Source organism: Gopherus evgoodei, chromosome 9 (assembly GCF_007399415.2).
Source record: "Gopherus evgoodei ecotype Sinaloan lineage chromosome 9, rGopEvg1_v1.p, whole genome shotgun sequence".
In the NCBI taxonomy this organism is placed as follows: domain Eukaryota; kingdom Metazoa; phylum Chordata; order Testudines; family Testudinidae; genus Gopherus; species Gopherus evgoodei.
Window position 1 is genome coordinate 67,306,066 of NC_044330.1, and position 27,475 is coordinate 67,333,540.

General features: G+C 41.7%; 1 protein-coding gene across 4 annotated transcripts in view; it reads left to right on the forward strand.

Annotated features, from left to right (window-relative positions):
• LOC115658110 (H(+)/Cl(-) exchange transporter 5) overlaps positions 1-27,475 on the forward strand; it is an 83,848-nt gene that overhangs the window by 38,774 nt on the left and 17,599 nt on the right. For 3 of the 4 annotated variants that reach the window (XM_030576642.1, XM_030576643.1, XM_030576641.1), the window contains 3 exons: positions 3,259-3,411; positions 24,100-24,251; positions 26,594-26,693. In XM_030576642.1, coding sequence (XP_030432502.1) covers positions 3,276-3,411; positions 24,100-24,251; positions 26,594-26,693 — 388 coding nt within the window. In that variant the 5' untranslated portion in view covers positions 3,259-3,275. Of the gene's footprint in view, positions 1-3,258; positions 3,412-13,634; positions 13,765-24,099; positions 24,252-26,593; positions 26,694-27,475 lie in introns of those variants that run through there. The other variant, XM_030576644.1, reaches the window with a different exon arrangement.

A 27,475-nucleotide genomic window follows, 5' to 3' on the forward strand; every position in this document is an offset into this window, starting at 1 on the left:
AACACACAACGGCTCACAAATCCTCAACAAGTCAGTTTCAGTTACATGGATAAAATAAAACTTATAGCCAACCTCCTCTATGCAAGTTATATAAAATACTGGAAGTTGTTCCATGTGTGGGTGTTCAGAGGGCTATGAATATAAAGGCACTCTGTGCGTTAGGTTAGGGTTAGAGTACAGCTGCTTACTAGCTGTACTGAACATTGTGTTCAACTAAAGCGAATGTACCCATAGCATTTTCTTTTCTCTTGCGCTCTGCATCAGTTTAATGTGTTTAAAGTTTAAACACAGTTTAAAGGCTAACCAGTGTACTGTGATTTTAGGAGTATTTTTCTGAGAGAAGTTGTTTGTCATCTTATTTTGCAATGCCAGGATTGTTTTCCTTAGCAGTAGGAAATGCTTTTGCAGAGCATAATTCATGCTGTTTGGAAGTGCTCTTTTTCCTAAAACAAGGCTGAGCTGCGTATCTGGTCATATGGCAGACAGGCTGCAGGGACAGGCAGACTCAGCAAAGGGTGCAGTAGTGCCATTCTGCCCCCATTCGCAAGAGGAATCGCCTTCTAGCATGTACTTATTTGTGCCATTTCTGCTGGGCTTACAACACCTTTATGCAGCTGGAGCAGCATGAAGGATTCACAATGGAAGAAAGAATCCAGTGTTGTAAATCCAAACACTTGAGAGAAGAAAAACCCAACGTCTCTTTTTCGTGTTAGAGGGGCTAATGAGCAACATGTTACATTATTCTCCTTTTTACAAAAAGATTACTCTCTAGGAAGGTGAAGACAGTTTATTCAGCAAAATTAGTGGCAAATGAATTTCTTTGCTGTCTTCCCCGTCTGGAAACACCAGGCTAAGGTGTTTCACCCACTGATAACAGTAGTGGTTTAACTCCTTTTTGCTTGGGAATGTTCAGCCACCATGTGTGGCTTCTGAGTTACAGTGCAAATGTTCCTTGTTACCCGACCCAGAACTTTGAAAATGAAATACACAATGTATTAACTTCTGCTACTGAGCTGTCTGATTAAGGTGAAGTGAAGGGTTTAGGATTCTGTAAATGATTATAGGCAATACAGAAATTCTAGAGCTAGTTCAAAGACGTTTGGCTGTTTGAAAAATTATATATATAATTTTTTTTTCTGTATACCAGCTCTGTAGCCTGGATTAAAAACCTTTCTGACATGACTGCTTGCCAGATTTCTTAAAATCCTTCTCTGGTCTGTTGTGTACCTCATGCATTGCCTTTTAAATCCCCCTACATGACTGTATGTTGGTTTTAACACCACCTACTTCAGGATTTGAACTCATGACTTTAGGGGAATTTAATATTGAATTTTGATGTTAGGCAGAGCACTGGGTGGCTGTAGTTTCTTGAGTTAGATGCATGTTCATAATACACCTCTACCTTGATATCAGGGGCAGCTCTAGGTATTTTGCTGCCCCAAGCACGGCAGGCAGGCTTGCCTGCAGGAGGTCCCCGGTCCCGCGGATTCAGCGGCACGCCTGCGGGAGGTCCGCCAAAGCCGCGGGACTAGTGGACCTTCCGCAGGCATGCCGCTGAAGGCAACCTGCCTGCCGCTCTTATGGCAACCGGCAGAGCGTCCCCCATGGCTTGCCGCCCCAGGCATGCGCTTGGCGTGCTGGTGCCTGGAGCTGCCCCTACTTGATATAATGCTGTCCTTGGGAGCCAAAAAATCTTACCATGTTGTAGGTGAAACCATGTTATACTGAACTTGCTTTGACCACCAGACAGCCCCGCCCCTCCCTCCCGGAGCACTGCTTTACCACGTTATATCCAAATTTATGTTATATCGAGTGGCATTATATTGAGGTAGCAGTGTATCTTGATTTCTGTTGTTGAAGCTGGTTTCCTCTGAGTTTGGGGTGTGTGTGGTTTTCAAAATCCATTTTAAAAACATGAGCATTTTATTATTACACTTTCATGGCATCTCTACAAATAACCAGGATGAATTAAAATCAGTTGTTAATTTAAATCAATCTTGTTTTGCATCTGTGCTATTTTGTTGATTTTCTAAAGAGGCTTAGTCTTTGTTTGATTAAAACATGCTGACATATAAGCGAATATGGCCTTTACATTAAATTTGGTTCTTTGCTAACTAGGAGTGTACATTATATCTGTGCACATTTATTTAAAGCTACATAATAGTTTAACATACATTTATTCAGATTCTTATTTTGTTCATTTTGGGTTAGAAAATGAATGACACATCACAACATTACTAAATGATTTTTTTTTACTCATCTTTCCTCATGCTACATTTGGATGGTAACTGAAATTCAATTCAAAATGCGCAATAACATTTTCAAATTTGTTTTTAGTAGCTAAAATAATGCTACCTCAAATGTAATGGATACATAAACTTATTTCTCTCAACATGTTTTGTTTATTAAACAGAAATATTAATGGTTAGTGAATTGAACTTATTGTTTATGGTCACTGAGTCCTTTAAAATTTTACAATGAGTAGATCTCGTCCACTCACATCTCATTTTTCTTCGTAGAGTGGAAAAGAAAAACAAGCGTTCCTGCTTTTTCAGCTCCCAATCTGTTTCTCAATTTTGAGACCCAGTCATTGAACTGAACTAGTCAAACTAAAATGAAAATATTGTCTCTGCACCTGCACAAAGGAGTATTGTTGTCAAAAGTTGGTTTAGCACTTTACAAAACTCTGGTTCGTAGCCAGTGACTTCCACCAGTTCATTTGTTTGACTTTCTTTTGAACTTTGGCAGCAGACTTGTAGTGCTTGAATATTGCTTTTAATTTAATTAATAGATGATAGTAAGTTTTAGGCTTTAATAGGTGGTTATTTCAAATTTAATATTAAATACATTCACTTGCAAAGAGATTTAAAACCAGTTTTTAAAAAAATCAGTGATTTTTTATGCACCCTGCAGGTAACTCTTTGAAATGCTGTCGTCTTATTTCATGTAACTAAATCACTGTTTCTGGCCCATGTGATAGCATGAAATATATCACAGGAACAACAGCTTGTAAATGTGGAAAATCCAGTCAGATCCCTGGGCTAGAACAAGCAGCTGTCATACTTCATGTAGGTTTGCCATACTGAAAAAATAATCCCTTCCTGTATGTAGGATACCAGGTCTACTATTTTATTTCATTCACCTAGTCAGACTGGATTAGCACATAACCAGACATCCATTACTGTGGAACATAGGTGTACACATTGGTGTCTTCAACCTTATGCTATGAAACTATCTTTGTTTTCCCTTCCATTCTAGGTTCAGAGGCTGTAGCCATGAATAATAAAGGCTTTCGACGAGGGAGTTTTCAGGGCAGCACCAGTGATGAAGACATGGTGGAGATAGCAGGAAGAGCTCTGGATTTCTCCATCACAGATGATGATCCCCCGCTGGATAGAGAGATGTTGGGAGGTAATGCTCATGTTGCCATCTCCATTAAATTCATCATCACTAAAATCTTTATGTAGATTTCAGGTTAATGTGTACTACTTCATGTGACTGTAGCAAGAGCCAGTTTCTCAATGGAGTGGCCAGATTGTGGTGTAAGGGCTGTATGCTTTGCTGTGTCACTCCTATTGTGACCTCAACACAATTCTCTACACTGCACTGTTTTCACCGGGGTGGCTTTCTGTACAGGCTGCTGTAGTACCATATAGCAGCCAAGTGTGCACTCACCTGCTTCTATTGACTTCTGTAACTATAAGTAAACAGTGATTGAATTAGGACTTGGGTGCAGCACAAAGTAGCCGTGTGTTTCTTTAAAAGAGAAGGTAAGAGAGACTACAGAAGGTAGATTAGTGACTATTTGTAGGAGAGAAGCCAGGGCTCCTCCCCATCACAGTAAACTATCTAATCCTGGCTGTACACGTTTAGTGAATTGTCATACAGGGGAAGTATTTTCTCTTCTCAATGTATTTCTGTTTGTGTGATCTTTTAGTATATACAATAAATTAGCCTGCACTCTTTTCTGTGTCTTCAAGGACTTGTTTTTCCTCCCCACAGTCCTATCTAGGCACTTCACATATCACCGGGGGCAAGCAAGCAATTAATCAGTGGCTTGAGGCAGCGTGGTGTATGAGTGAAAGCAAACATGATCCCTGGGACAGTTATGGCCCAGAAGCTCTATTACTCATAATTGTTCGGCACCCATCCAAAGATCTTGGCTGCCCTTCTTTATAATGCAGCTATTAGTTGAGGTGCTCTTCAATCTCAGCAAAACCATCTGCTCTGGTTTACTGTTTTTTTAGATGTTGAAAATTGAGAAGTTCCCCTCTTCTTGTTCAACTGATAAGTACAACGTACCTTTCACCCAGGGTGAAGTGACTCATTGAAACAGTAGTCTGCATTGCTACAGTGCAGCCACTTCAGTAAAGCAAAGAGATAAAGGTGTTTCGAGGTTCATTAATTTATAGAATGCAGAATAAAGAACAAGGAGGAGAGGGACCCTGTCTATAGAGGACTTGTTAGAGAGAGCACTTAGAATATTCTCTTGGGACCTCATACCAAAAAGATGTGCACAAATTGGAGGGGATTTAGAGAAAAGCCACAAAAATGATAAAGTGGACAAAGAGACTTGAAAGATCTAATTCTGTATATCTTGGCTGATCAAAAGCTAAAGGAAATGGGGTATAATGGTCTAAAGTATTTAAGGGGCAAAATGGCAGGGAGGGAGAGAAATTGTTCAGGATAGTTGAGTGGGATGTAAGTAAGAGTAAGGAGACTGAGCCAAGGAGAATTTAAGTTGTTCAGAAAATATCTGAACTGGGAAATCTGTTAGCTTGTGCCATCCCTGTTGCTGATGTCTTTTAAAACTGGGCTGAAGAAAGGACTCGAATACAACTGTGGGGACCATACTGATACTGACTAGATAGTTGTCTAGATTAGTGACTTTCAAACTTTTCCAGCCACATCTTCCGTTTAGACCATCAATATTTTCCATTATCCCCTCCCATGGGAACCCAAGAATTGCCATACTAGATTAGATCCAGGGACTGTCAAGCCAATACCTTATCTCCAACATTGGGGCCAGCATCAGATGTTTCAGAGGAAGGTTTAAAAATCCCACAGTAGGCAGATGTGGCATAATCTGCCTTATGAAGATTTCAATGTCATCCTTAATAGAGTTAAACTCCTGAAGCATGAGATGTTTCATTCATTCCAAAACTTGTATTATCTATAACTCTGGATACTCTTGTTTTCCATAAAAAGATGGACTGAATATTTAAATCTTGCTAAATTCTTTGTCTCTAACGTACAGTAGCAATGAGTTCGCAGTCCAGGGATTGTGTGAAAAAGTAGTCCATTTTGTTTTGAATTTGCCATCTTTAGTTTCATTGAATGCCCCCTTCATTTTTGTTGCAAGACTGGAAGAATAGAAAGTGTCTGATGCACTACCTCTGTACCATCCATTATTTTATTTACTTTTATCATGGCTCCTCTTATCTCCTTACTAAGGTAAATAATGCCAGTTTCTTTCAAGCACTCTTCATATAAATGTGTGTCTCTAATCATTTTTGTCACTTCTCTGACTCTTTCCTAATTCTGCTATATCCTTGAAGTGGTCAGAATAGAATTCCAGTAGAAAGTGTAGTTTTGATTTATATGATATTATATTTTCCATATTTTCAATCTTGTTCTGGAATCCTCAATCCCCAGTTCCTTACCCCACAAATAAATACTTAGCTCTTATATAGCACTCTTCATCAGTAGATCTTAAAATGTTTTACAAAGGAGGTCAATATTGTTACTCATTTTATAGATGAGGAAACTGAGGCACAGAGGGCAAGTAACTTACCCACAGTCACTCAGTAGATGCGTGGCAGAGTAAAGGATAGAACCCAGGTCTCATGAAACCCAGTCCAGTGCTGTATTCACTATGGCACGCTGCTTACAATCACTAGATAAGATTTTTTGTTCTGCATATTGCTAACATACACAAAAATGTGCATTTGTGTACATTTTCATTCAAAAGATACATCAGTTTTTATTAAGTATAATAACTTTTTGTATTCTTGTTAATGATAAGATGCATGAATCTGAGAAGTTGCAAATCAGTTGTAAATGCACCATGAAGGTTGTCAGACACAAGTAGCTAGTTCTCAACATTCTGCAGTGGTGGTGCTTGGTTTTTAATGCAGCAGTTCTTAAAACACTGAAAACAGGAAGCAAACAGAAGTATTACTCTTTGAGCCTATGAATAAATGATGGAGATTCACATTTCACAGAGTTCCAAAACTGACTGATGTCTTCCCTTTCAAACTGTACCTCCTATGAGTCCTTGCAAGACAAGTCAGTCAATACAGCGTACACATCTGGTGGCAGTGTGCCTCAACAAAGGGGTTTCAAATAATCTCCCTCCAGTTTGCCTCATCCTCAAGGAAGAATTCTTTTGGTTTTGATCTAAAGTTGGATCATGCAGAGCCTGTATTCAGATGAGTGGAGCAAATTCAGGCAAGCATTACTATGTTGTGTTGGCCTTGAAAACGTGAGTAGATTGTTAACTCCACAACCCTGTGTGGGGGAGGAAGGAGGGTGTCTGCAACCCTTCTGAAACATGTTTGCAGCATCCCAACCCCTCACGGGTGCCACCTCCCCCACTTTGGGAATCGTTGATCTAGGGTCCCCAGCCAGGTCTAGTGTCCACAGTTCAGGAAGGAGATTGATAAATCGGAGAGGATTCAGAGAAGAGCCTCAAGAATGTTAGAAAACCTGCCTTATAGTGATAGACTCACAGTGCTCCATCTATTTAGCTTAACAAAGAGAAGGTTAAGGGGTGACTTGACCAGTCTATAAGTTTCTACATGGGGAACAAATATTTAAATAGTGAGCTCTTCACTCTAACAGAAAGGTCTAACGTGATCCAATGTCTGGAAGTTGAAACTAAGCAAATTCAGACTGGAAATAAGGCACATTTTTAACAGTGAGAATAATTAACCATCAGAACAGTTCATCAAGGGTCGTGGTGGATTTTTCTACCAGTGGCGATTTTTAAATCGAGATTGGATGTGTTTCTAAAAGATCTGCTCTAGGAATTATTTTGGGAAGGTTTTATGGTGTTTGTAATACAGGAATTCAGACTAGATAATCACAGTGGTCTCTTCTGATCTTAGAAACTATAAATCTGTGAACTAGGCCTCATGTCTTTTGTGCTATTCGTGAATCCATGACTATATGTATATATTATGAGGACTATAACGGCATACTTATGTTGGCATAGCTCCATAGTGTAGACACAACCTACCAACAGTTTTTTTCTGTTGGTGTTGGAACATCCCCTCCCCAGATGAAGGCTGAGGGCTTCTGTCAACATAGCTGTGTCTACACGGGGGATTTTGTTGGCATAGCTGTGGGTCAGGGATGCGGGTTTTTTTTTCCACACCCTTTACTGATGTAGCTATGCCAATATAATTTTTTCTATGTAGATCAGGCCTACCTTGGAGTTCAGAACCATCTGTCTAATGTTACTGTCCTTCAAGGTGGATATGCACACTTATCATGCAGCATAGACTTCATCTCATCCTCTGGTGTAGAACTATAATATCTCACTGTACAGTAACTTTGTCTTATTTTTGAGAATCAGACTATCAGACATGTCAGTTTTCAAAAGCATCAAAAATTATATGGAATAAAAACTTAGGCTATCAAATTTGCTTTAAGGAGTATACTAGATGCGCTTTTGGTAACATACAGAATTTTAAAATATAAAATCTTCTACTGAAGTTATAGGTACCTTTAACTGATTATTAACATTTACAAACCAGCATGATTTGCCAATGGACTTGTAAACAGTGCTTCTTTCCTATATCTTGGTGCTGTTCGATCTATGTCTATGCTTGGATTTCAGCAGATTTAAAAAATGAGTAACACTTTTTTTTTTTTTAACTACCTCTTGCAGAGCTAATTTAGTGTCTCTCAGTGGGCTAATTATATTCTGTCCAGTTGGGTCCAATTCAGAAAAAGGAAGGTAGAGGGAATACAAATATTGTAATGCTTGAGATGCATTAGTATTCTGAGCAGCTTTTTTCCCCCTTGTTTTCCTGCATACTGATGGAGATGGTCAGCTGTAACTCTGTTGTTTTTTCCACTTAAAGGAGTTGGCTTGTACACAAACCACGACTGGGTGGAAAACCACACAAGAGATCCATAGATGGTTAGTGGAAACACTTTAAAGAGGGTGTCACTGAGACCTGTATTTGCTTAGAGCTTGGGATTAACTTTAAAATGTCCTTTAATGTTCCCAAAATGTTTTTCTTAGCGAGTCTTTTCTTTTCCTTCCCTGTGTCCCAGATTGAGCAGTATCTGGTGTTTTCTCTATGTGCTGGTACTTTCCTCAACTCATTTTGCCCATTGTGCATCTCCCATATAGCAATGTACGGCAACACAGGGGGAAGTGGATAAATTTTGTGTTCTTCTTCGATCTCTTAATTAAAAAAAAAAAAAAAAGGCCAGTCCATGGAGCAGCTGTCTGGGTACACAAACAGCAGTATGGCCAAACTTCTTGGGATTTTTCTTGGCTAATGTCCCTTCTAGAGCTGGGCAGGAAACCACATTAAAGTACATGATGGAACTTTTAATGCAAGGAAGAATAGTCCAGGTGGACACTTAGTGCATGGCAGGCTAATGTGAGGTGGATTTAAATCCCGTCCTGTTGCAAACTAAAAGTTGTTTTTGTGTAGACAGGCCCAAAGGGTGTGGTGATAAATCTTATGATATTTTGATAATGTACATAAAAAAGCTTTACAGTAGATACAGAAAAGCTGTTTAGTAACAGGGCCATCTTCAGGCAGCAGCAGAAATACCTCACTTTGTTCTGCTTTTTGTTATATCTGTCAGATAATCTAGATCTTGATTTCCTCACTCTTCCCACTGAAAGAAACTCGCTGTTGGGCACGTCTTCCCTATTAAATAAACGAGCATTTTTTAATTCATGGAATCCAGTCTGCACTGACTGCATGTTTGATGGTAGACAAGTTCTTCAGCATGATAAAATCAGTGTTGTTAACTTACCATTTTATTGAGAATCTTATAGTAGGAAGAACATGAGAGCTACCATATTGGACCAGATCACACATTCTTGCCCAGTATCCTATCTACAGCAGTGGCTGGTACCAGAGCTTCATGGGGAATGTACTGAATAGGGCAACTCTACAACGATCTACCCATGTCTTCCCTTCCCAACTTCTGATAGAGAGGTTTAGGGTCTCCTCATGTGTGGGGTTGCATCCCTGACCATCTTGGCTAATAGCCATTGCTGGATCTATCCTCCATGAACTTCTGTAGTTCTTTTTTGAACCCAGTTATACTTTTGGTCTTCACAACATCCCCTGGCAATGGATTCCACAAGTTAGTTGTGCATAGTGTGAAAATTTTCTTCATCTTTTTTGTACTAAATCTGCTGCCTGTTGATTTTCATTTATAGAATCATAGAATATCAGGGTTGGAAGGAACCTCAGAGGTCATCTAGTCCAATTCCGTGCTCAAAGCAGGACCAATCCCCAATTAAATCATTCCAGCCAGGGCTTTGTCAAGCCTGACCTTAAAAACCTCTAAGGAAGGAGATTCCACCACCTCCCTAGGTAACCCATTCCGGTGCTTTACCACCCTCCTAGTGAAAGTTTTTCCTAATATCCAACCTAAACCTCCCCCATTGCAACTTGAGACCATTACTCCTTGTTCGGTCATCTGCTACCACTGAGAACAGTCTAGATCCATCCTCTTTGGAACCCCCTTTCAGGTAGTTGGAAGCTCCTATCAAATCCCCCCCCCCATTCTTCTCTTCTGCAGACTAAATAAATAATCCCAGTTCCCTCAGCCTATCCTCATAAATCATGTGCTCCAGACTCCTGATCATTTTTGTTGCCCTCCCAAGGACTCTTTCCACATCCTTCTTGTAGTGTGGGGCCCAAAACTGGACACAGTACTCTAGATGAGGCCTCACCAATGTCGAGTAGAGGGGAATGATCACATCCCTCGATCTGTTGGAAAAGCTCCTACTTATGCAGCCCAAAGTGCTGTTAGCCTTCTTGGCAACAAGGGCACACAGTTGACTCTTATCCAGTTTCTCATCCACTGTAACCTCTAGGTCCTTTTCTGCATAACTGTTGCCTAGCCATTCAGCCCCTAGTCTGTAGCAATGCATGGGATTCTTCCATCCTAAGTGCAGGACTCTGCATTTGTCTTTGTTGAACCTCATCAGATTTATTTTGGCCCAGTCCTCTAATTTGTTTAGGTCCTTCTGTATCCTGTCTACCACTCCTCCCAGTTTAGTATTATCTGCAAACTTGCTGAGGGTGCAATCCACGCCATCGTCCAGATCATTAATGAATATCTTAAAGCTGGCCCCAGAACTCACCCTTGGGGCGCTCTGCTTAATACTGGCTGCCAACTAGACACGGAGCCATTGATCACTACCTGTTGAGCCCGATGATCTAGCCAGCTTTCTATCCACCTTATAGTCCATTCATCCAGTCCATACTTTTTTAACTTGCTGGCAAGAATACTGTGGGAAACCGTATCAGAAGCTTTGCTAAAGTCAAGGAATAACACATCCACTGCATTCCCCTCATCCACAGAGCCAGTTGTCTCATCATAGAAGGCAGTTAGGTTAATCAGGCATGACTTGCCCTTGGTGAATGCACACTGACTGTTCCTGATCACTTTCCTCTCCTCTAAGTGCTTCAAAATTGATTCCTTGAGGACCTGCTCCATGACTTTTCCGGGGACTGAGGTTAGGTTGACTGGCCTGTAGTTCTGCGGATCCTCCTCCTTCCCTTTTTTTTTTTTTTTTGAAAAGATGGGCACTACATTTAGCCTTTTTCCAGTCATCCGGGACCTCCCCCGATAACCATGAGTTTTCAAAGATAATGGCCAATGGCAGTGCAATCACATCCAGCAACTCCTTTAGCACCTTCAGATGCAGCACATCCGGCCCCATGGACTTATGCTTGTTCAGCTTTTCTAAATAGTCCTGAACCACCGCTTTCTCCACAGAGGGTTAGTATCCTTCTCCCTATACTGTGCTGCCCATTGCAGTAGTCTGGGAGCTGATCTTGTTCATGACGACAGAGGCAAAAAAGGCATTGAGTGCATTAGCTTTTCCCACATCCTCTGTCATTTGGTTGCCTCCTCTATTCAGTAAGAGGTCCACATTTTCCCTGACCACCTTCTTGTTGCTAAATTCCTGTAGAAACCCTTCTTCTTACCGTTAACATCCCTTGCTAGCTGCATCTCCAAGTGTGATTTGGCCTTCCTGATTTCACTTCTGCATCCTTGAGCAATATTTTTGATAAGCTTATTGTTTTTCACTATGAATATATCTCAGTGCTGTGGTATTAAGCAAGGTGCTGGATTGAATCATACAAGCTGGTGGGTGCACTGTTCCCTTAGAGATAGCAGGCCTGGTATTTCTGGGAGTGTTCAGTGGATAAGGGGCTGGATGCTATAGCGGGAGGCTTGAAAGAGCCTGGGGTGCACCTACTGTTAACCAGAAGGGCAAAGTAAGGACTGGCACAGCGCAGAGGTGGCTGACAGGTGTCAGAGAGCTGACACCCAGGTAAGTGCAAAGAAGTCTTCACACTGGAGGCTGGGGTAACAGGATGACTCGCAGTCCAGGGTATCCCAAGAACCATCACAGGCCTCCACTCGTGGATTTGGTTATCTTGTCACACTGCTGTATGCAAAGCATGCTTTTTAGTTTGCGGTCAATGAGAACAGAGTGCCCCACAGAGCCTGGAACCAGCATGGAATCACACAAGACCAAAGTTCACATTCACTGTGGTGTAATGTTTCAGAGCCATAGAGCAAGGCTGAAATGTCACAGGTTATCACCAGCATCTCGGAGCTAGAGAAATGTTATCACTTTCTGTGCATTTCTTATGGCAAGATAAGATCACCCATGAGGCTCTACAAAGAGGTTGCAAAAAGGATTGAAGCAGTGCTTATAGTCGTGCAGCTTTACTGGACTGAGTACTGTCCCTGTGTGAAATATGTCAGGCACCCAAGGAGTGTCGCTTTAACTCTCTTAATGGGCAAAACATCAACTGGTAGACAGGAAAAGAGAGGTCCTGAAAAGTATGTCATTGTTAAATAGATATTTAACCTATGGGAAAACTCCAGTGGCAAACAAATCCCATTCGCGAAGCCAGTGGTTCTCAAACTTTTTTTTTTCCCCATGGACCACTTGAAAATTGCTGAGGATCTTGGCGGACCACATAATGATCTTTCCAAATGTTTGTACCATTAGCTAGCTATGGTAAAGTGCTTTGGATGAAAGCGCTATATAAAAAAAAGTAATAAACTTTTTTGTTCTACAAATAAGCACACAACTCGTTTTCGTATCAGTAGTTTTACCTTTCTAATGCGATAGATGTGCCCTCTCTCTCCTTCCACGGCAGCCCACGAGCTGTGGCTGGGGAAGAGAGGGGTCTCTCCCTCACCACAGCAGCCCCCAAGCTGGGGCAGGGAAGGAGAGGGGTCTCTTCCCCCATCGCAGCAGCCCCTGAGCTGGGGAAAGTCACCTCTTTCTCTGGCCACCGCAGCCCTGCACATTCCAAATTCCCCCCACCCCTCTTCTCATCCCACTGCAGCCTCCCACCTACCCCCTATTCCACCCCCAAGGCCACCACCTCACCTTACTTGTGCGTCTTCTCCTGGATCCAGGCACCTAATTAGTGGAGTCACGCCTGCGCGGCTCAACTAATTAGATGGGTGGCCCTTCATTTGGTTGTGTGCAGTCACTCAGGCGCACACCTTAGCAGGAACTATCTGCGGACCACCTGAATGATGCTCGCAGACCGCAGTTTGAGAACCTCTGTGCTAAGCCAAAGTTAGCCATGGCACAGAAAGCTTAAAAGCAAGATATGTTGGTCAAGAAGAGGACACTTTGTAAGCCAGCATAGCAGGAATGAGATGCAGCTACCCTGCTCTGTCCAACATGTAGAAAGGGCTGTAAATCAGATAATGGACTCCTTAGCAGTCAGTACTTCAGTATAAGCTTTTGTTAAAATGGCCATCTCTGACCCAAAGGATAATGGATGATGACATTAGTTGGAAGAGGTGTGTGGATTCCTAGGACTGGAGTAACAGGGATGTTGGGAATTGGAATGGAAGGGCACAGAAGTATAGGAAGTTTGCCCTAGGTACACAGCATGTACTTGGCACTAGCTGCCACAATTTAATCACTTGCTTTCATAAGCACTAGCTTGCTCTCAGTTTAAAACCAATGAGCAGTCTCTTCAGACGTTTAGGAGATGGGGCTGAAAATGAAATGTGCAGGCAGTGTTTTTGTAATGGAAGATCTAATGTCTATAGGAAAGGAATGAAACCTTTCATTCATTCAAACCTCTTATGTGCCCCTGTTCCTCTCCCCCCAAACAAAGTTTTGTGTCTACTGTAACTTTAGTTGCAGCTTCCATCTGGAGGCTGTTTCCAGTGACTGGAAGTTAAATTCTCTAGATGCCAGCTTCCTTTTGTCATTCCTAGCTTGCCTGCTGTGAAGCAAGGGATACTGCATCTTTAACCTTCTTCTGTTCAGCTAAAATCCTCCCTCTTTCAAAGGAGGGCCAAGAGTCCGCTCATGTGACTGTCAGCTGGTGACGACATGCTCGGTGCAGAGAGCCCGGCAGTGCTGGAAAGGGAGGAGAATGCAGCAAGTGCCACTGTAAAGGAAGTTACCCTACAGTCCCTTTCACCAATCTCCTGAAGCCAAATGGCCATGAGACAGGCTTCAAACAATGCTTCTGTGGAGAGGAAAAAATCCAAATGAGGGTAAGGAGGCTGCTGAAGGGAGCATATGTCTTGGTTAATTGTATCAACACACCGCAGCAGCTGTTAGGGAGCAATGGTTAAACTGCTGGTCATCGTGCTAATGCTGCGGGTTTGATTTCTCCGCTCCTAGGAAAGAATGGTGGCTGCAAAGGGCTAAGAATGAATATTGGATTTCTGTCCTCTGATTGTGTCATGCAGATTGCTGTAAACAAGTGATTCCTTTCCTTTATGCAAAGCAGTTCTGTTACCAGATTCCCTCTAACAGAGGAAGGCTGGGGCATCCTGGAGAGAACTGTGCCTCCCAAGTGCAGTAACCTTTTTATTGCCGCATTAGTTGTGCAATGGACACTGAATGATGCACTGCGTAGGTGCATATGCTGCTTTATTTTAAATTAGATTTGTCAGTATTGTTCACAGTTTGTCTAAAGGATTTTTAATCAAGGAAAATTTAAATGGAGCATTGACATTTTTTTGGCAGGTGGGGGGAGAGGGTAAACATGCTAAAATGTCTGTTAAAATGCCTAACTTCTGCCTAGAGGGAGTCTTCCTGTTCTCATGTCAGCTGGTGTATTTGGCTGCAGGCTCAAGTACTAATTGATGATCTAACTGTGCAAATTAGAGAAGGGGAAAATCTGTTTGGTCATCTTGTCCATGACAGGACAGGACTGTGCTCCTCCAGTCTTATGGCCCCTCCTTTCATTTTGGATCTGTCTGTAATTAGCCTAGTGTTTTGATCTGTCATGAACAGGGACAGGAAATGCAGCCCTGGTAAATATTTATTACTACCAGCCATCTTGTAGTTCAGTATTGCTCTTGGAAATGTAAGGATGTTTCTTTTTATATTGTGTTTAAAGATGAACATGTCCATTCTCATGTTCTTGCTGTGCTTTGTCAGGACTCTTGGATCCCATTTTCCAATGTAAAAATGAATAATTATCTTAAAGATGTTTGAGTGATGCTCTGATGAATGAAGTTTTCTATCCATCAAACAGGTGCTACCTGGAGAACAGTACTGTGCACACACATCTCTGACCGGACAGGCTAGTTCTAGGGGTCCAAATGGAATGGACTATGAAGAGTGAATTTCCTACTTGACCTTTTAACTGGGACTTCCAACACCCACTGTGGTGATAGTGATGGTGCCTGTTCTATGGGCAGGTATCTGCTTGTCTACACAGCAAGTTACTGTGTTGCAAGCTGAGGTGTGAATTGCCAGCACACTAGCTTGCTGCATAACATCATCCTTTGTGCATGTTGCTACAGCGCATGTGGCTTGGTATACTAGGCTGTGCTCTGGGACTTTCACTGCAGAGTAGCAGCGTCCACGTGGAATGTTACTGTGCAGTGAGCTGATGAGCTGTAGGTTCCCACCTCGGCTTGCTGCACAGTAACTTGCCCTGTAGGCGAGACCTTTATAACTTATCCATGATGCATAGGTATCACAGGAGTCTCCAAAGAGTGGATGACTTAATCATAACTGAAGTTTGTTACCTAAGGTCTCCTGCAATGCGTTCAGGCTGCATAGCATGCTTTGCTGTGCATATTCTTTGTGCTTTTGTACTTTGTCTGCTTTGCGGTGATCCTCAGCTGGGAGAAGATTCCATGGTAGTTAGGAGCTGGGGGATATCCCAGGAGAGTGAATCTGATTGATTGTGTCTTGGAGGGATGTAAACTGAATAATAATAGCATTTTATTGATCCTTTTCAGTCAACCTTCAGCAGTGGGAAGGGCTTTATGCGAAGTCAAAATACTGTGGTTTAATAGATGAGCTTTCCCAAGGACCATTGCACTGCTTTGGAAACTGTGGGTCACTTTCATTGATCAAGAATTCATCCTTTACTTGCAGTCTTAAGTTTTAATCCGCAAAGTTTCCATGAGATTTTAATTTATGTGCCTTTCTGGTATCCCCCAAGGATAGCATAGTTAGTTCTCTATTCACTATTGCTGAATATAGAGACCCCATAAAACTCATACCAAAGTGTGTACATCAGGGCACTTCCTGGCACATACCTAAATCTGTCTCATTGCTTTGCTCTTAAAACCGTGATCTGAAGCTGTTTCATTCTTTGAGTCAATAATAACAGAGCAAAATAATGCTTGTTCCATTCCTTGGGGACATAGCAGGAACAGTTTTCTCATGCTCCACAAATGGTGTCTGGTCACATAGGGTATGTCTACACAGAGATAAAAAGCCCATGGCATCAAGTCTGAGCCCAGGTCAGTTGACTCCGGCTGCAGAGCTAAAAATACCAGTGTAGACATTTGGGCTTGCGCTGGAGCCAGGGCTCTGAGACCCTTTCCCCCTCGTCTCAAAGCCCAGGCTCCAGCCCAAGTCTGAACATCTACACTACAATTTTATAACTCTGGGAGCCTGAGTCAGCTGATTCGAGCCAGCTGCAGCTGGGCTGTAGGTCTTTTATGTACCCTTAGTTCAGGTTGTTCTCTAGTCTGGTTGTTAAATAGTATTAAAAGCTGCTAATACATTTTCCTAACATTACTTTTCCGGCTAAGCAATTGCTGTAGTTACTAGAGGGGTATTATGTAGTTGTGTGCGGGGAGACTGTTTCCTTGAGACAGTCTTTCTGTTTAATAGCACATGCTATTAAAATTTGGGACACCTTGAACTAGAATGTTTAAGAGCATGCACTAGTCTTATTCCTTGTTGTTTTGAAGCTAGTACTGTGACTGGAAGTATAACCATTTGCATGAGTCACCGAAGTTGCCTTATTTTACCATTTTGCTTTCTCCATTTTTGTGTTAGTGCCTGGAGAGAGGCGAGGGCGTACTCCTCTTTGGTGTATATTGTAGGTGGTATTTCTTTTTTTTGTGGTAGAAGTATACGTGGGTCATAATGACTGCAGGTAGCTGCATACTGATTGAATGTTATCTGAAGGTTATGGCCTGTACCAGTTGTGTATGAGCTCCAAATGTTAGCAGTTTTTGTCCTTTATTTTCCAGGAGAGGGTAGTGCTTGGGATTTTTGTGTGGGTTATTTAAACAGCAACGGCTATCAAGGCTGAAACCAGCTTACCCACTCTTTATTTTTAAGCTGCTATCCTCAAGTGTAAAGACAGTGTCACAGATGACAGGCAAAGCTAAATCTTTCTTTAATGCTTCCAGTGGAAACTGAGTGTGCTCAGCACCCCTGCAAAATGAGCACAGGGGTTTCACATCAGGCTAACAAAATCTGTGAATGTTTCCAGAAAATTTGACTGTAACCTGGTCAGTTTGGTACCAAATGAAATGAAGCAAGATAAACAGGCCATTCTGTAGTGCTGGACAGGCATGCTACAAGATTCACCTGGTAGTCTTTACTGGGGAGGAAGATATTGATTGTAGGATTTTCTTGGGAACCTGTGAGAAGTGAGTTTGGGAAGATACTGTAGGTTTGTCTGGTTTGGGGATCATGCTTTTTCTTAAAGTATTCTGTATAAACTGCATTGCAGTCTGATAAGTACAGTAAACACATTTGAATGCTTATTTCAACATTGTAATTCTCTCCCTCTTTTCCTCTCCTTCCCCCTCCTGTAAGTGTGTGGTGTTTTTTTTTAATTTGATTTAGGATTGTCCATGAAAAATAGCTGAACTGACTTCTGAAACCATGGCTTGGTCTATTGGTACACACAAATTGATGGAAGATTGAGTGAATTCTCTCCTACCGCTACTCTTGCTGAACAAAATTAACCAAGGAAAGAAAGGGCATAAAAAGAAGAAATTCTTCAGTTGCCTATACTCTAATGCTCACAGTAACAGACGAGGAATTGAAATTGCTCATTTATGAGCATAAATTCTATCTAGTTGGTATTACTGAAACCTGGTGGGATGATTCATATGATTGGAATTTTAAAATTAATGTTTATATATAACCCATTTAGGAAGAATCTAGTGATGGTGGGAAATGGGAAGGGTAGTGGCACTCTGTCAGAAATGGCATTACTTGTTTCCGAGTCACTGATAATTTTGAAGAAAATTATCCTGAATGCTTATGGATCAATGTCATAACAGAACAAGTACAATGTTTGCTACAGACCCGACTAGGGAATAGGATGACCATCTCCTTATACACCTATCTGTAATGTGTAAGGAAAAACACCCCTGTGATCATGGGGGACTTCAATTTGAGTAACATGCTGGAGGCCTCATGCCATCAATACTAAAACATTCTTGGAGTTTCTAAAGATTCTAGATGATTTCTTAACTTAAAAAGTGTTGGCAGCCATCATAGGAATTCTATATTCTGAAGTCTGGAACTGATCACAGAACTAAAAATAATCATAGCTTAGGTACAAGTGATCATGACTTGATCATTTTAAATGTCCAGGAAGAATAAAGTCCAGAACAGTAATATATAAGTATGTGCACACACACACTTGGTGCTTTAATAGGGCCAATTTCACAAATCTGAAAACAATTCTGAGCCAAATTAGCTGGGAGGAAGAATTTAATAAGAAAAATGTGAATGATAATTGGGAATAATTTAACACCTTACTAGGTGCCCCAAAAGCCCCACTCCCACAACTGAGGAAGAAAGCAGTGCTGGTTAAAAAACCAACTTGCTTTAGGGAAAAAGTCGCCGTAAACAATAAAAATAAAATAACAAATGGAAGAAAGGGGAAGATCATAGTAATGAATATTAATCAGAAGTTAAGAATTGTAGAAAATTGATAAGGGAAATGTAGGGACATAAGATGAAATTGATGACCAGCTGAGTTAAGTACAATAAGGAGTTATGTAAATATTTTAGAAACAAAAAGAATCCTGACAGTGGCACTGGTCCATTACTAGATAGAAATGGTAGAATTAGCAATAATGTAGAAAAGGCATAAGTGTTCAATAAATATTTCTGTTCTGAATTTGGGGGAAAAACAGATGATTTAGTCTTATATGATGGTGATGATTTTTTCATTCCACTAGTATCTCTAGAAGATGTTAAACAGAAGCTACTAAAGTTAGACATTCTAAAATCAGCAGGTCCAGCTAACTTGCATCCAAGAGTTTTGAAAGAGCTGGCCGAGAGACTTGTTGGAGCATTAATGCTGATTTTCAGTACGTCTTGGAGCACTGGGGAAATTCCAGAAAATTGGGTGATAGCTAATGTGCCAGTTTTTTAAAAAGGTTAAACGGGAAGACTTGGGTAATTTATAGGCCAGTCAGCCTAATATTGATGCTGGGCAAGATAATGGAGCGGCTAAAACAGGACTCGATATTTAAAAAATTAAAGGAGGGTAATGTAATTCATAGAAATCAACCTGAGTTCATGGAAAATGCATCCTGTCAAACTAATTTACCTATTTTTGACAAAGATTACAAGTTTGGTTGATAAAGGTAATAGTGTTGGTGTAATATGCTCTAAACTTCTGTAAGGGGTTTGACTTGGTACCACATGACATTTTGATAAACTCAAATGATATAAAATTCATATAGCACACATTAAATTGATTAAAAACTGGCTGATCTTAAAATGTAACTAAATGGTGAATCCTCAAGTTGGTATTTCCCCTTTGGGGTCCATCAGGGATCGGTTCTTGGCCATACACTATTCAACACTTTTTTATCACTGACTTGGTTTTGTTTTCTTTCATCACTGATCATTTGCGGATGACACAAACATTGTGGGAGTGGTAAATAATGAGGAGGACAGGTCACTGATTCAGCACGATATAGTTCACTTAGTAAACTGGGTGCAAACTAACAATATGCATGTTATAACTGCTACATTTAAATGTGTACATCTAGGAACAAAGAAAGTAGGCCGTACTTATAGGATGGAGAACTCTGTCCTGGGAAGCAGTGGTGGATAATCTATAGAATACGAACTCCTAATGTGATGCTGCATCCAAAAGAGCTAATGCGATCCTGGGATGTATAAGCAGGGGAATCTCGAGTAGGAGCAGAGAGGTTACTTTACCTCTGGATTTGGTACTGGTGCAACTGCTGCTGGAATCCTGTCTGGTTCTGATACCCACAGTTCAAGAAGGATGTTGCTAAATTAAAGAGAGATCAGAGAAGAGCCACAAGAAATTATTAAAGGATTAGAAAACATGCCTTAGAATGATAGTCAAAGATCTATTTAGCATAACAAATAGGTGGTTAAGAGATGACTTTATTACAGTCTGAGTACCGACATGTGGAATAAGTATTTAATAGTGGGCTCTTCAATCTAGCAGAGCAAGGTATAACACGATACAATGGCTGGAAGTTGAAGCTAGACAAACTCAGACTGGAAATGAGGTGTACGTTTTAAATGAGGGGTGTACTTAACCATTGGAATAATTTACCAAGGGCTGTGGTGGGAGTTTCACTACCAGCTTTTAAATCCAGATTGGATGTGCTTCTAAAAGATCCACTCTAGAAATTATTTTGGGGCAGTTCTCTGTTCTGTGTTATACAGGAGGTCAGACTAGATCAGAGGTGGGCAAACCACGGCCTGCAGACGGTCCTGTCCAGCCCCTGAGCTCCTGGCCTGGGAGGCTAGCCCCGGCCCCCTCCCCCACTATTTCCCCTCCCCTGCAGCCATGGGGCTGGGGGATTGGCTATGGGGCAGGGGATCCCAGGGGGGCAGTCAGGGGACAGGGAGCAGGAGACAGTTGGATGCGGGGAGGTTCTGGGGAGGACGGTCAGGGGATGGAGAACGGGGCGATTGGATGGGGCGGAGGTTCTGGGGGGGTGGGGACAGGGGGAGTTAGATAGCAGGTGGGGTCCTGGGGGGCACTTAGGGGCAGGGGTCCTGGGACAGGGCAGTCAGGGGACAAGGAGGGGGGGGTTGGATGAGGGGGGTTTTGAGGGGGCCAGTAGGTGGGAGGGGTTGGATAGTGGGCAGGGGCCAGGCTGTATGAGGAGGCACAGCCTTCTCTACCTGGCCCTCCATACAGTTTCGCATCCCGATGTTGTCCTCGGGCCAAAAAGTTTGCCCACCCCTGGACTAGATGATCAAAATGGTCCTTTTGGTTTCAGAATCTATGAATTCTTTGTATAATAGAGCAGTACACCCTTTCTGGATAACTCTTTAAGAGAGCTGTATCACAGTAGTGTACTTGCGCTGGGTGAGCATATAATAGATTTACTAGCTGCTGAGTCTGTTCTGAGGACTGCATGGACTAGCACTTGCTTTGTTAAATGCTTCAGAGTTTGGGGGAATCCTGGGTGTTGATGGGCTGCTAAAGAGCAATTTGTATTACATATTTTTAAGGGATCTCCAGATTCTGTGTTCCAGTGACTGTTTGGGAGACTCATTTGTGAAACTTCCTGCTGCTTTATAATACATTTACATGTGCTCTGACTCTCCAAATTTAGAGTGTGGGGTGTGTGTCACCAGTCTACCCTCTACATCGCCCCATACCTGGGCCAAAACACAAAGGGGCAGAGTTGCAGGGAAGTGTAAAGCTGGAGTGCCACCATCACTGGCATCCAGTACAGCTTTCTTTTAATGACCCTGCCTTGTCCATTCTGTCCAGAGTCAGCATATTGGACATTCCATTGCATGAGATGCCTCCTTTTAGCAAAGATGTTGGAATGTTCTGCCATACAACCTGTCTGAGAATCTTTGGGTGCTTCTATAAGTTACAAATCTTGCTGGATGTTCTTTGTAAGGACTGTAAAAGAGACTCAAGGGGTCCTAACACCTTAAGGGTACTCATACAGCCAACAGAATGCTCCAGAATGTGTTTCATAAATTAATTTCTGTAAGTCATGGTTCTAAAGTAGAGTTTCTTTGGAAACATTTTCTCTCCTACAATAAGTGATCTTCAAAGGGCGGAGGAAAATGCTCTATACTCATTTATGAGCTTAATCTAGCAATCAATAAAACCAGATCAGCATGTATGAAGTCATCTTACAGAGCCTCCTGACAACCACCGTTCAGCGGCATTCATTAGCTGGTAACAGTTCTTCAAGCAACCCTTCCAATAGCGCATTTTATTGTGCTTTTTGCCTTCAGCTTGCGATTAGATTTTTCATTTCATTAATGATTAAAAGCTAGTACCTGAAGCCTCAGTAAGAATTGGGAAGCCTTGAATTACTTGGTCTGTAGAGAGAACTTATGAGAGGGAATGCCTGTAAAATGAAAGCTTCCTTAAGAGGCAAAACTGACAGCAAAACCATTATTCATGGGTAAAATCTCCATTAACTAACTTAATTCTCATTGTAACCTGGGGAGTCCTTGCTGCTTGAACATCTGTGGGCTTTAGAAGAAAAAAATACATGGGGTAAGTATTAAAGGAATCCACTGGTATTGACCAGAATCAAAGATTTGTGCCTGCATACATAAAGGAATGAAGGCTTGGTCTGATTTACACAGGAAGAATTTGTTCCACATATATTAATCTGTCAAAAAAGCCCCTTGATTTCCTTGGATAGGGTTTAAAAGACCTTTGTTTTATTTCCCCCCGCCCTTTGTTCTAGCCCCTTCATTTCTTCAAATCATGTGAAAAAGCACTTTTTAAGAAGCATGTTTCAAAGGGGCAGAGAACAAATGTTAGGTTAATGTGTTTTAAGGCTTTTTTTCAGATTAAAGGTGATTTACATTTTCCCTAAAACAGAATATTAATGCAGCAATGGATTAATGAATATTTTGCAGGTGGAGGAGAGTTACATTTTTATCACATAAGAAAAACTGCATTTCAGACTCATCACAAAGGAGCACATTTTTCTTCTCTCTCTTGGCTTCATGTTCAGTGGCTTTATTCTTGGGGGAGAATATGGGTAGGCCACTGAACCGAGTGTAAGGAGATCTGGGTTGTGTTCTCATCTTTGTCACCTTGGGCAAATAATTTTACTTACCCTCTGTGCCTGTTTTCCTTCCCACCCTTTGTCTTACCTTATCTATTTAGGTTGTCAGCTCCTGGGGGCATGAACTCTTAGTATGTGTATATACAGTGGCTATTACCACAAGGTCCCAGTCTCAGTTGAGACCTCTTTGCTGTGCTCTAATACAATTCATACACAGCAGTATCTCTTGTTGGTTTTGTTTTTTCTAGCATTATGTTGCTTGCTGCTATTGTCATCTTCATTATGGAGCTGTTCCTGTTTTCCCTGCTTGCCTCCTGTTTTTAGCATGCATTTTCTTAAATGCCACTCTGTATAGGTCAGTGATACTGATGGTTGAAGATGTCTTAACACCAGGACTCGAAAAATCCATCTCTCCCCCTTCCCTCTGCCCCCCCCCCCCAATTCTAGTATTTACATTTTGGAGGAGGGAGATTCTCTTCCAAGTGTCAGCGAAGCATAACCCAGGGCTGCTCCTCAGAGTCGGCTGCTCTAGGTACTGCTTTTAGCAGACGAGTGTTCTGGGAGGAAGAAGGGTGGGTGGGTTTGCAGAGCGCTATGCAGGGATCCATCCACCAGAGCAGAGGGCTCTGAGACTTGCAGGAAGGAGGGAAGATCTACGATTAATGGATTTATTGCAAGGACGGGGCTGCACAAGGCTGATTTGTGTGGGGAGTTGCTATAAATATATTTATTGTGGGGTGAGAGGCTGTTTTCACTTGATTTATTAGGAGCTGCTGCTTTTTGTGATGAGGTGCAGCATTAGTGGATTTAGTTGTGTTGGGAAGGATAGCTTTATGTGGGAGATCAGAGTTCAGTTGGTTGCAGACCAGGATCTTCCATTCCAGCCTGCAGGAGACAAAGTGGCTTGGGACACGCCAGTGTATATCAGCCTGTTGAGTCTTGGGTTAGTGGTTTGTAGGGTAAATTTTTCAAGCCTTTTGGCTAATGCTTTTTGCTTCCTGTGCCTCCCACATCTCTCTAATCTGTTGGAGTAGCTACCAAAGGAATGCCTCACTCAGGACTTGCTCCCAGGGCTGCTCATCCTCTGCTCTGCTAGCTGTAACACTTTGATTTTTGATGACTTTTTTGAAAATATTTGCTGTAGTTTTAAATAGGACTAAGTTGCTCTCCACTTTCCCAAGACAGCAAGGTATAGTTATGAATCCCTCCAGGGGGTATTGTCGGTCATACTCATGAAAGCCAGGGACTAATATCCGTGGCTACTGCCAGACGTTAATGCCAGCCCACTCTGCTCTGTATTGTTCCTTGGTCATCCTTGGACAGACAGTTGTGGTTATGTCATGTTACGGGGTGGTTTTGTGATGTGAACCATTATTCGCTATGGTCTTTGATGAGAACACGAGCGTATCTAATGCATGAGTACGTTGTGCTACTTAGTCACTGGTAGACTGACTTGTTCTCTCAACAAATCTGTGTGCTCAAGGAGTGATTGAATAACTACCTGCCTTTACCTAGGACTGCATTCATCAGCTCTATTGGCATCCTGAGACGTGGAGAATGCTGGAATTAATGCAGATGCTCTTACTTTTCATTCGTTTTGATTTTCAGGGTTCTCCTTATACAATGGAGGAGGGATGAATGGCACAAGCCAGATGATGGATTTTCTGGAGGAACCTCTGCCTGGTGTGGGTACCTATGAAGATTTCAATACTATCGATTGGGTGAGAGAAAAGTCCAGAGACCGGGACAGGCACAGAGAGGTAAGTTTGTTTCTTGTTGCTTTGCTTTTCGCTGGTGGTGCAAAGCAGAATTGTCTGCATATAAACCTCTATCTCCTTGTCTCTGAATACTTTAATCGTGGGACACTTACAGAAGTATCTGAGGGTGGAGGAGTTTCTCCCAGTGAGTGACCCGAGCACTATTCCACAGGTGATCTTTTAGTCCAAGGAAATGGTACAAAATTTTACCAGAAATCAAAATGTACCAGGCGTATGAGCCCTGAATCTCTGTGCAAGAATTGTTAGTCTCTTGGAATGGCACGCGGGGTTGAGGAATTGAGCCAACTGAATTTATCCCATCTTTTCCTGAGTTTCTTTGCATCCAGGATGTGGGAGGTTTCTGGGAACTGCATTACTGTTATTAGAGGATAATATCTGAACTGAGGAAGATAGCGAACAGACTATATACATGGTTTTGTTTATAAGGAAGAGAGAGATTTCTTTTTGATCACATAATGGCTATTATCAAACAATAAAAACGTAACCATTAATTTTCAGCCTTGAAAACGTGTTCTCTGTTGGAGAAGACTAAAGTGAAGTAACTCATGAGTTCCTTTCCCAATGCTTTCTGGTAGTGTGTGGTGAAGGAATTGGTTTAGAATGGCAGAGAGTGCCTTAAATGGGGAATTAAGCTCACTGACATGCTCCTGTATCATAAGACACTTGTTGGCAAGCTTTTTATAGGGCAGTGAGTGGCCTAAGCATATTAAGTGTAACTCTGTTTGCCAAAGTATTCTTTTGAAAGTTACATTGAGCATGACACAGTAGCTTCTGTTTTAACAAGTGAGGAGTCCCCAAATCTAAGACTGCCAGTCAGCACAGGAAAGGTGACAATCTTGTGTGATGCTCAGACTATCCCAAAGAGGAACAAGTACTCAAAGACCCTGTAAGCAGCTGTGTAGATGCTTCAAGCATGATTCCTCCCACTCCCACAGCTCCTTCATCACTGTCTATGTTGGGAACTAAACCAAAGGGATTACATAGAAAAGAAAATGAAAAACCAGAGACTGTCATGAATAGCCTCGTTGAGAAATGCCCAGACACGCTGCTAATAATGCTACCTCCTCTGTACAAATAAATTCAAACCAGGTCAAACCAAAAATTACTAACTGGCCAAAAAGATCAGATTGCAACCATAAAAAGAAACCTACAGCAGATAATTTATCCTTTCCAAAAACTCCCTCCCTCAGCTTCACTGGGTCAGTAGTAGCTATGCTCATAAACAATTTTGCTGCTAAAAGGCAAAATCTAAAGAAACAAGTAATTAAAATCCTTCAGCCAGAAAGGTGTCTGCTAACCTTTTTTTATTGCAGTTAATGGGGATTTGTTGTTTGGCTAATGGGTCTTTTACCCAGGAGGAATAATGGACTATGTACTGGGGCTTGCATCAGAATTGTTAGTGCGCTCAATACCCCCCATTTGATCCTTTCATACAGCCTTCAAGAGCAGTAAGATGAGCAAACATAAAATAGTCTCAAATGTTAGGTAAACTTTATAGGGCAGAGCCTTAGAAGACGTTATCAACCTTGATCTTGAGACTCAGAGCTGTCTAAGTATTGAGATCTCCTCAGAACAGTTGAATACCTCTGAACCAAAATGTCTGGCCTGAAAAGCCATGTTGAAATAAGCTTTCCATTAACAGGGATTTATACACACACATGCAAGGTCTTGACAAACTCAATTTCTGAGATTATCACAGATCAGAGTCTACTTGAGTGCTCAGATTAATGCCCAGCCTCTGTCATTCCTCCCCTGGTCAAGGGACTAGATTGAACACACTAAGCATTTGTACCCTGCTGAAAAATGTGTATCTATCTAGGAATTAGTATACTAATTGAGGGTGCATGGCATGATGACAGGTGGACATGGAATGCTCTGAAGTAGTTCTGTTTCCACAAACTGCTCAGGACAACAGTCCTATTAATAGTAAAAGTGCTGGGTTTGAGAGAACTAAAGAATAACATGCAAGTTTGTATGTTTAAATGGGAAAAGACATTTAAAGTGAGAGTTTGATTTAATCTTTTCTTTGATTTTTCCTGGTTTTGGGAAGCTTAATTGTCCTTGACCCACTCTACATAATGCATTGCTTGTAATACTGGATATTTTGATTTTGGAAACCCTGCATTTGCTGGGTACAATCACGTGATTAAAGGACAGTGTTTGAATCTTAAATCTCAATTTTTTGTATTGGTGGGAGAAACTGACCTTGATGTTACTATTAGTATTTTTCCAGGATTAATAAAAAACATCTGCTTCTGAAATAGATCTGTCTATGTGTCTGCTAAAGAATGTTTAATGTCTGCCTTTTTAAACCTTTCCTCCAGATTGCTAGTAAAAGTAAAGAGTCAACATGGGCCCTGATTCATAGCGTGAGCGATGCCTTCTCTGGTTGGCTGTTGATGCTCCTCATAGGGCTGTTAGCAGGTGAGAAGACAATACAGTTTAAAATGAATTCCCAGTCCTGCACTATAGTGTCTGCATTGATTCCTCCTAACCCAAACTCTTGTGTGACCAGAGCCTGTGACTTTCTGGTCCAGAGATGAGTGCTGCCATTTCTGCTTACATGGTTTTACAGTGGAATATGAAATTATATTTAAGCACTTAGAGCCATAGTGCCTGTGTGTCATGATAAAAAAATCAAACAAGCTAGAATCCCTCTTACTGGCATACTAAGTCTGCTGTTACCACTGCAAATAGAAGACTCAGCCCAACAAGGAGAAAATCCTAAATCAAAGAGAAACGTCTCATCTTCATTGTACCCTGTCAGTCACCAAAGAATCGCTCTGGCCAGCAGCCAAAGGGAGCAAGTTCCAAAGGTTGGGGCCCCAAGCTCTCCTGTCAGTACTGGAGAGGCCAACTCCAGGGACGGCAGCAGGAGATTTTTTGCTCATTTTTAATTGCTCAATGGGATAAAGGTAAATGGGAGGGGTTCTCAGGTAGCCAATTCCCAGACCTTTCAGAAAGACAGATTTCCAGCTGGCTTTAAACTACATCAGAAGCAACTGGAGCCAGTGGAGCAGTGATAAATCAACAGGCAGTAGTTAAACTCTTTTATAATAAATGATGCGGATATATTCATATTTACATAGAAAATTTGCCTATTGACACATGGAAATTATACTTCATTGTGGCCCTTTTTTCATTAATGTGTGTTGGAAGAGTATTGCTAAACATCTAGCATGACCTCTGGAATATATTGTACCCAA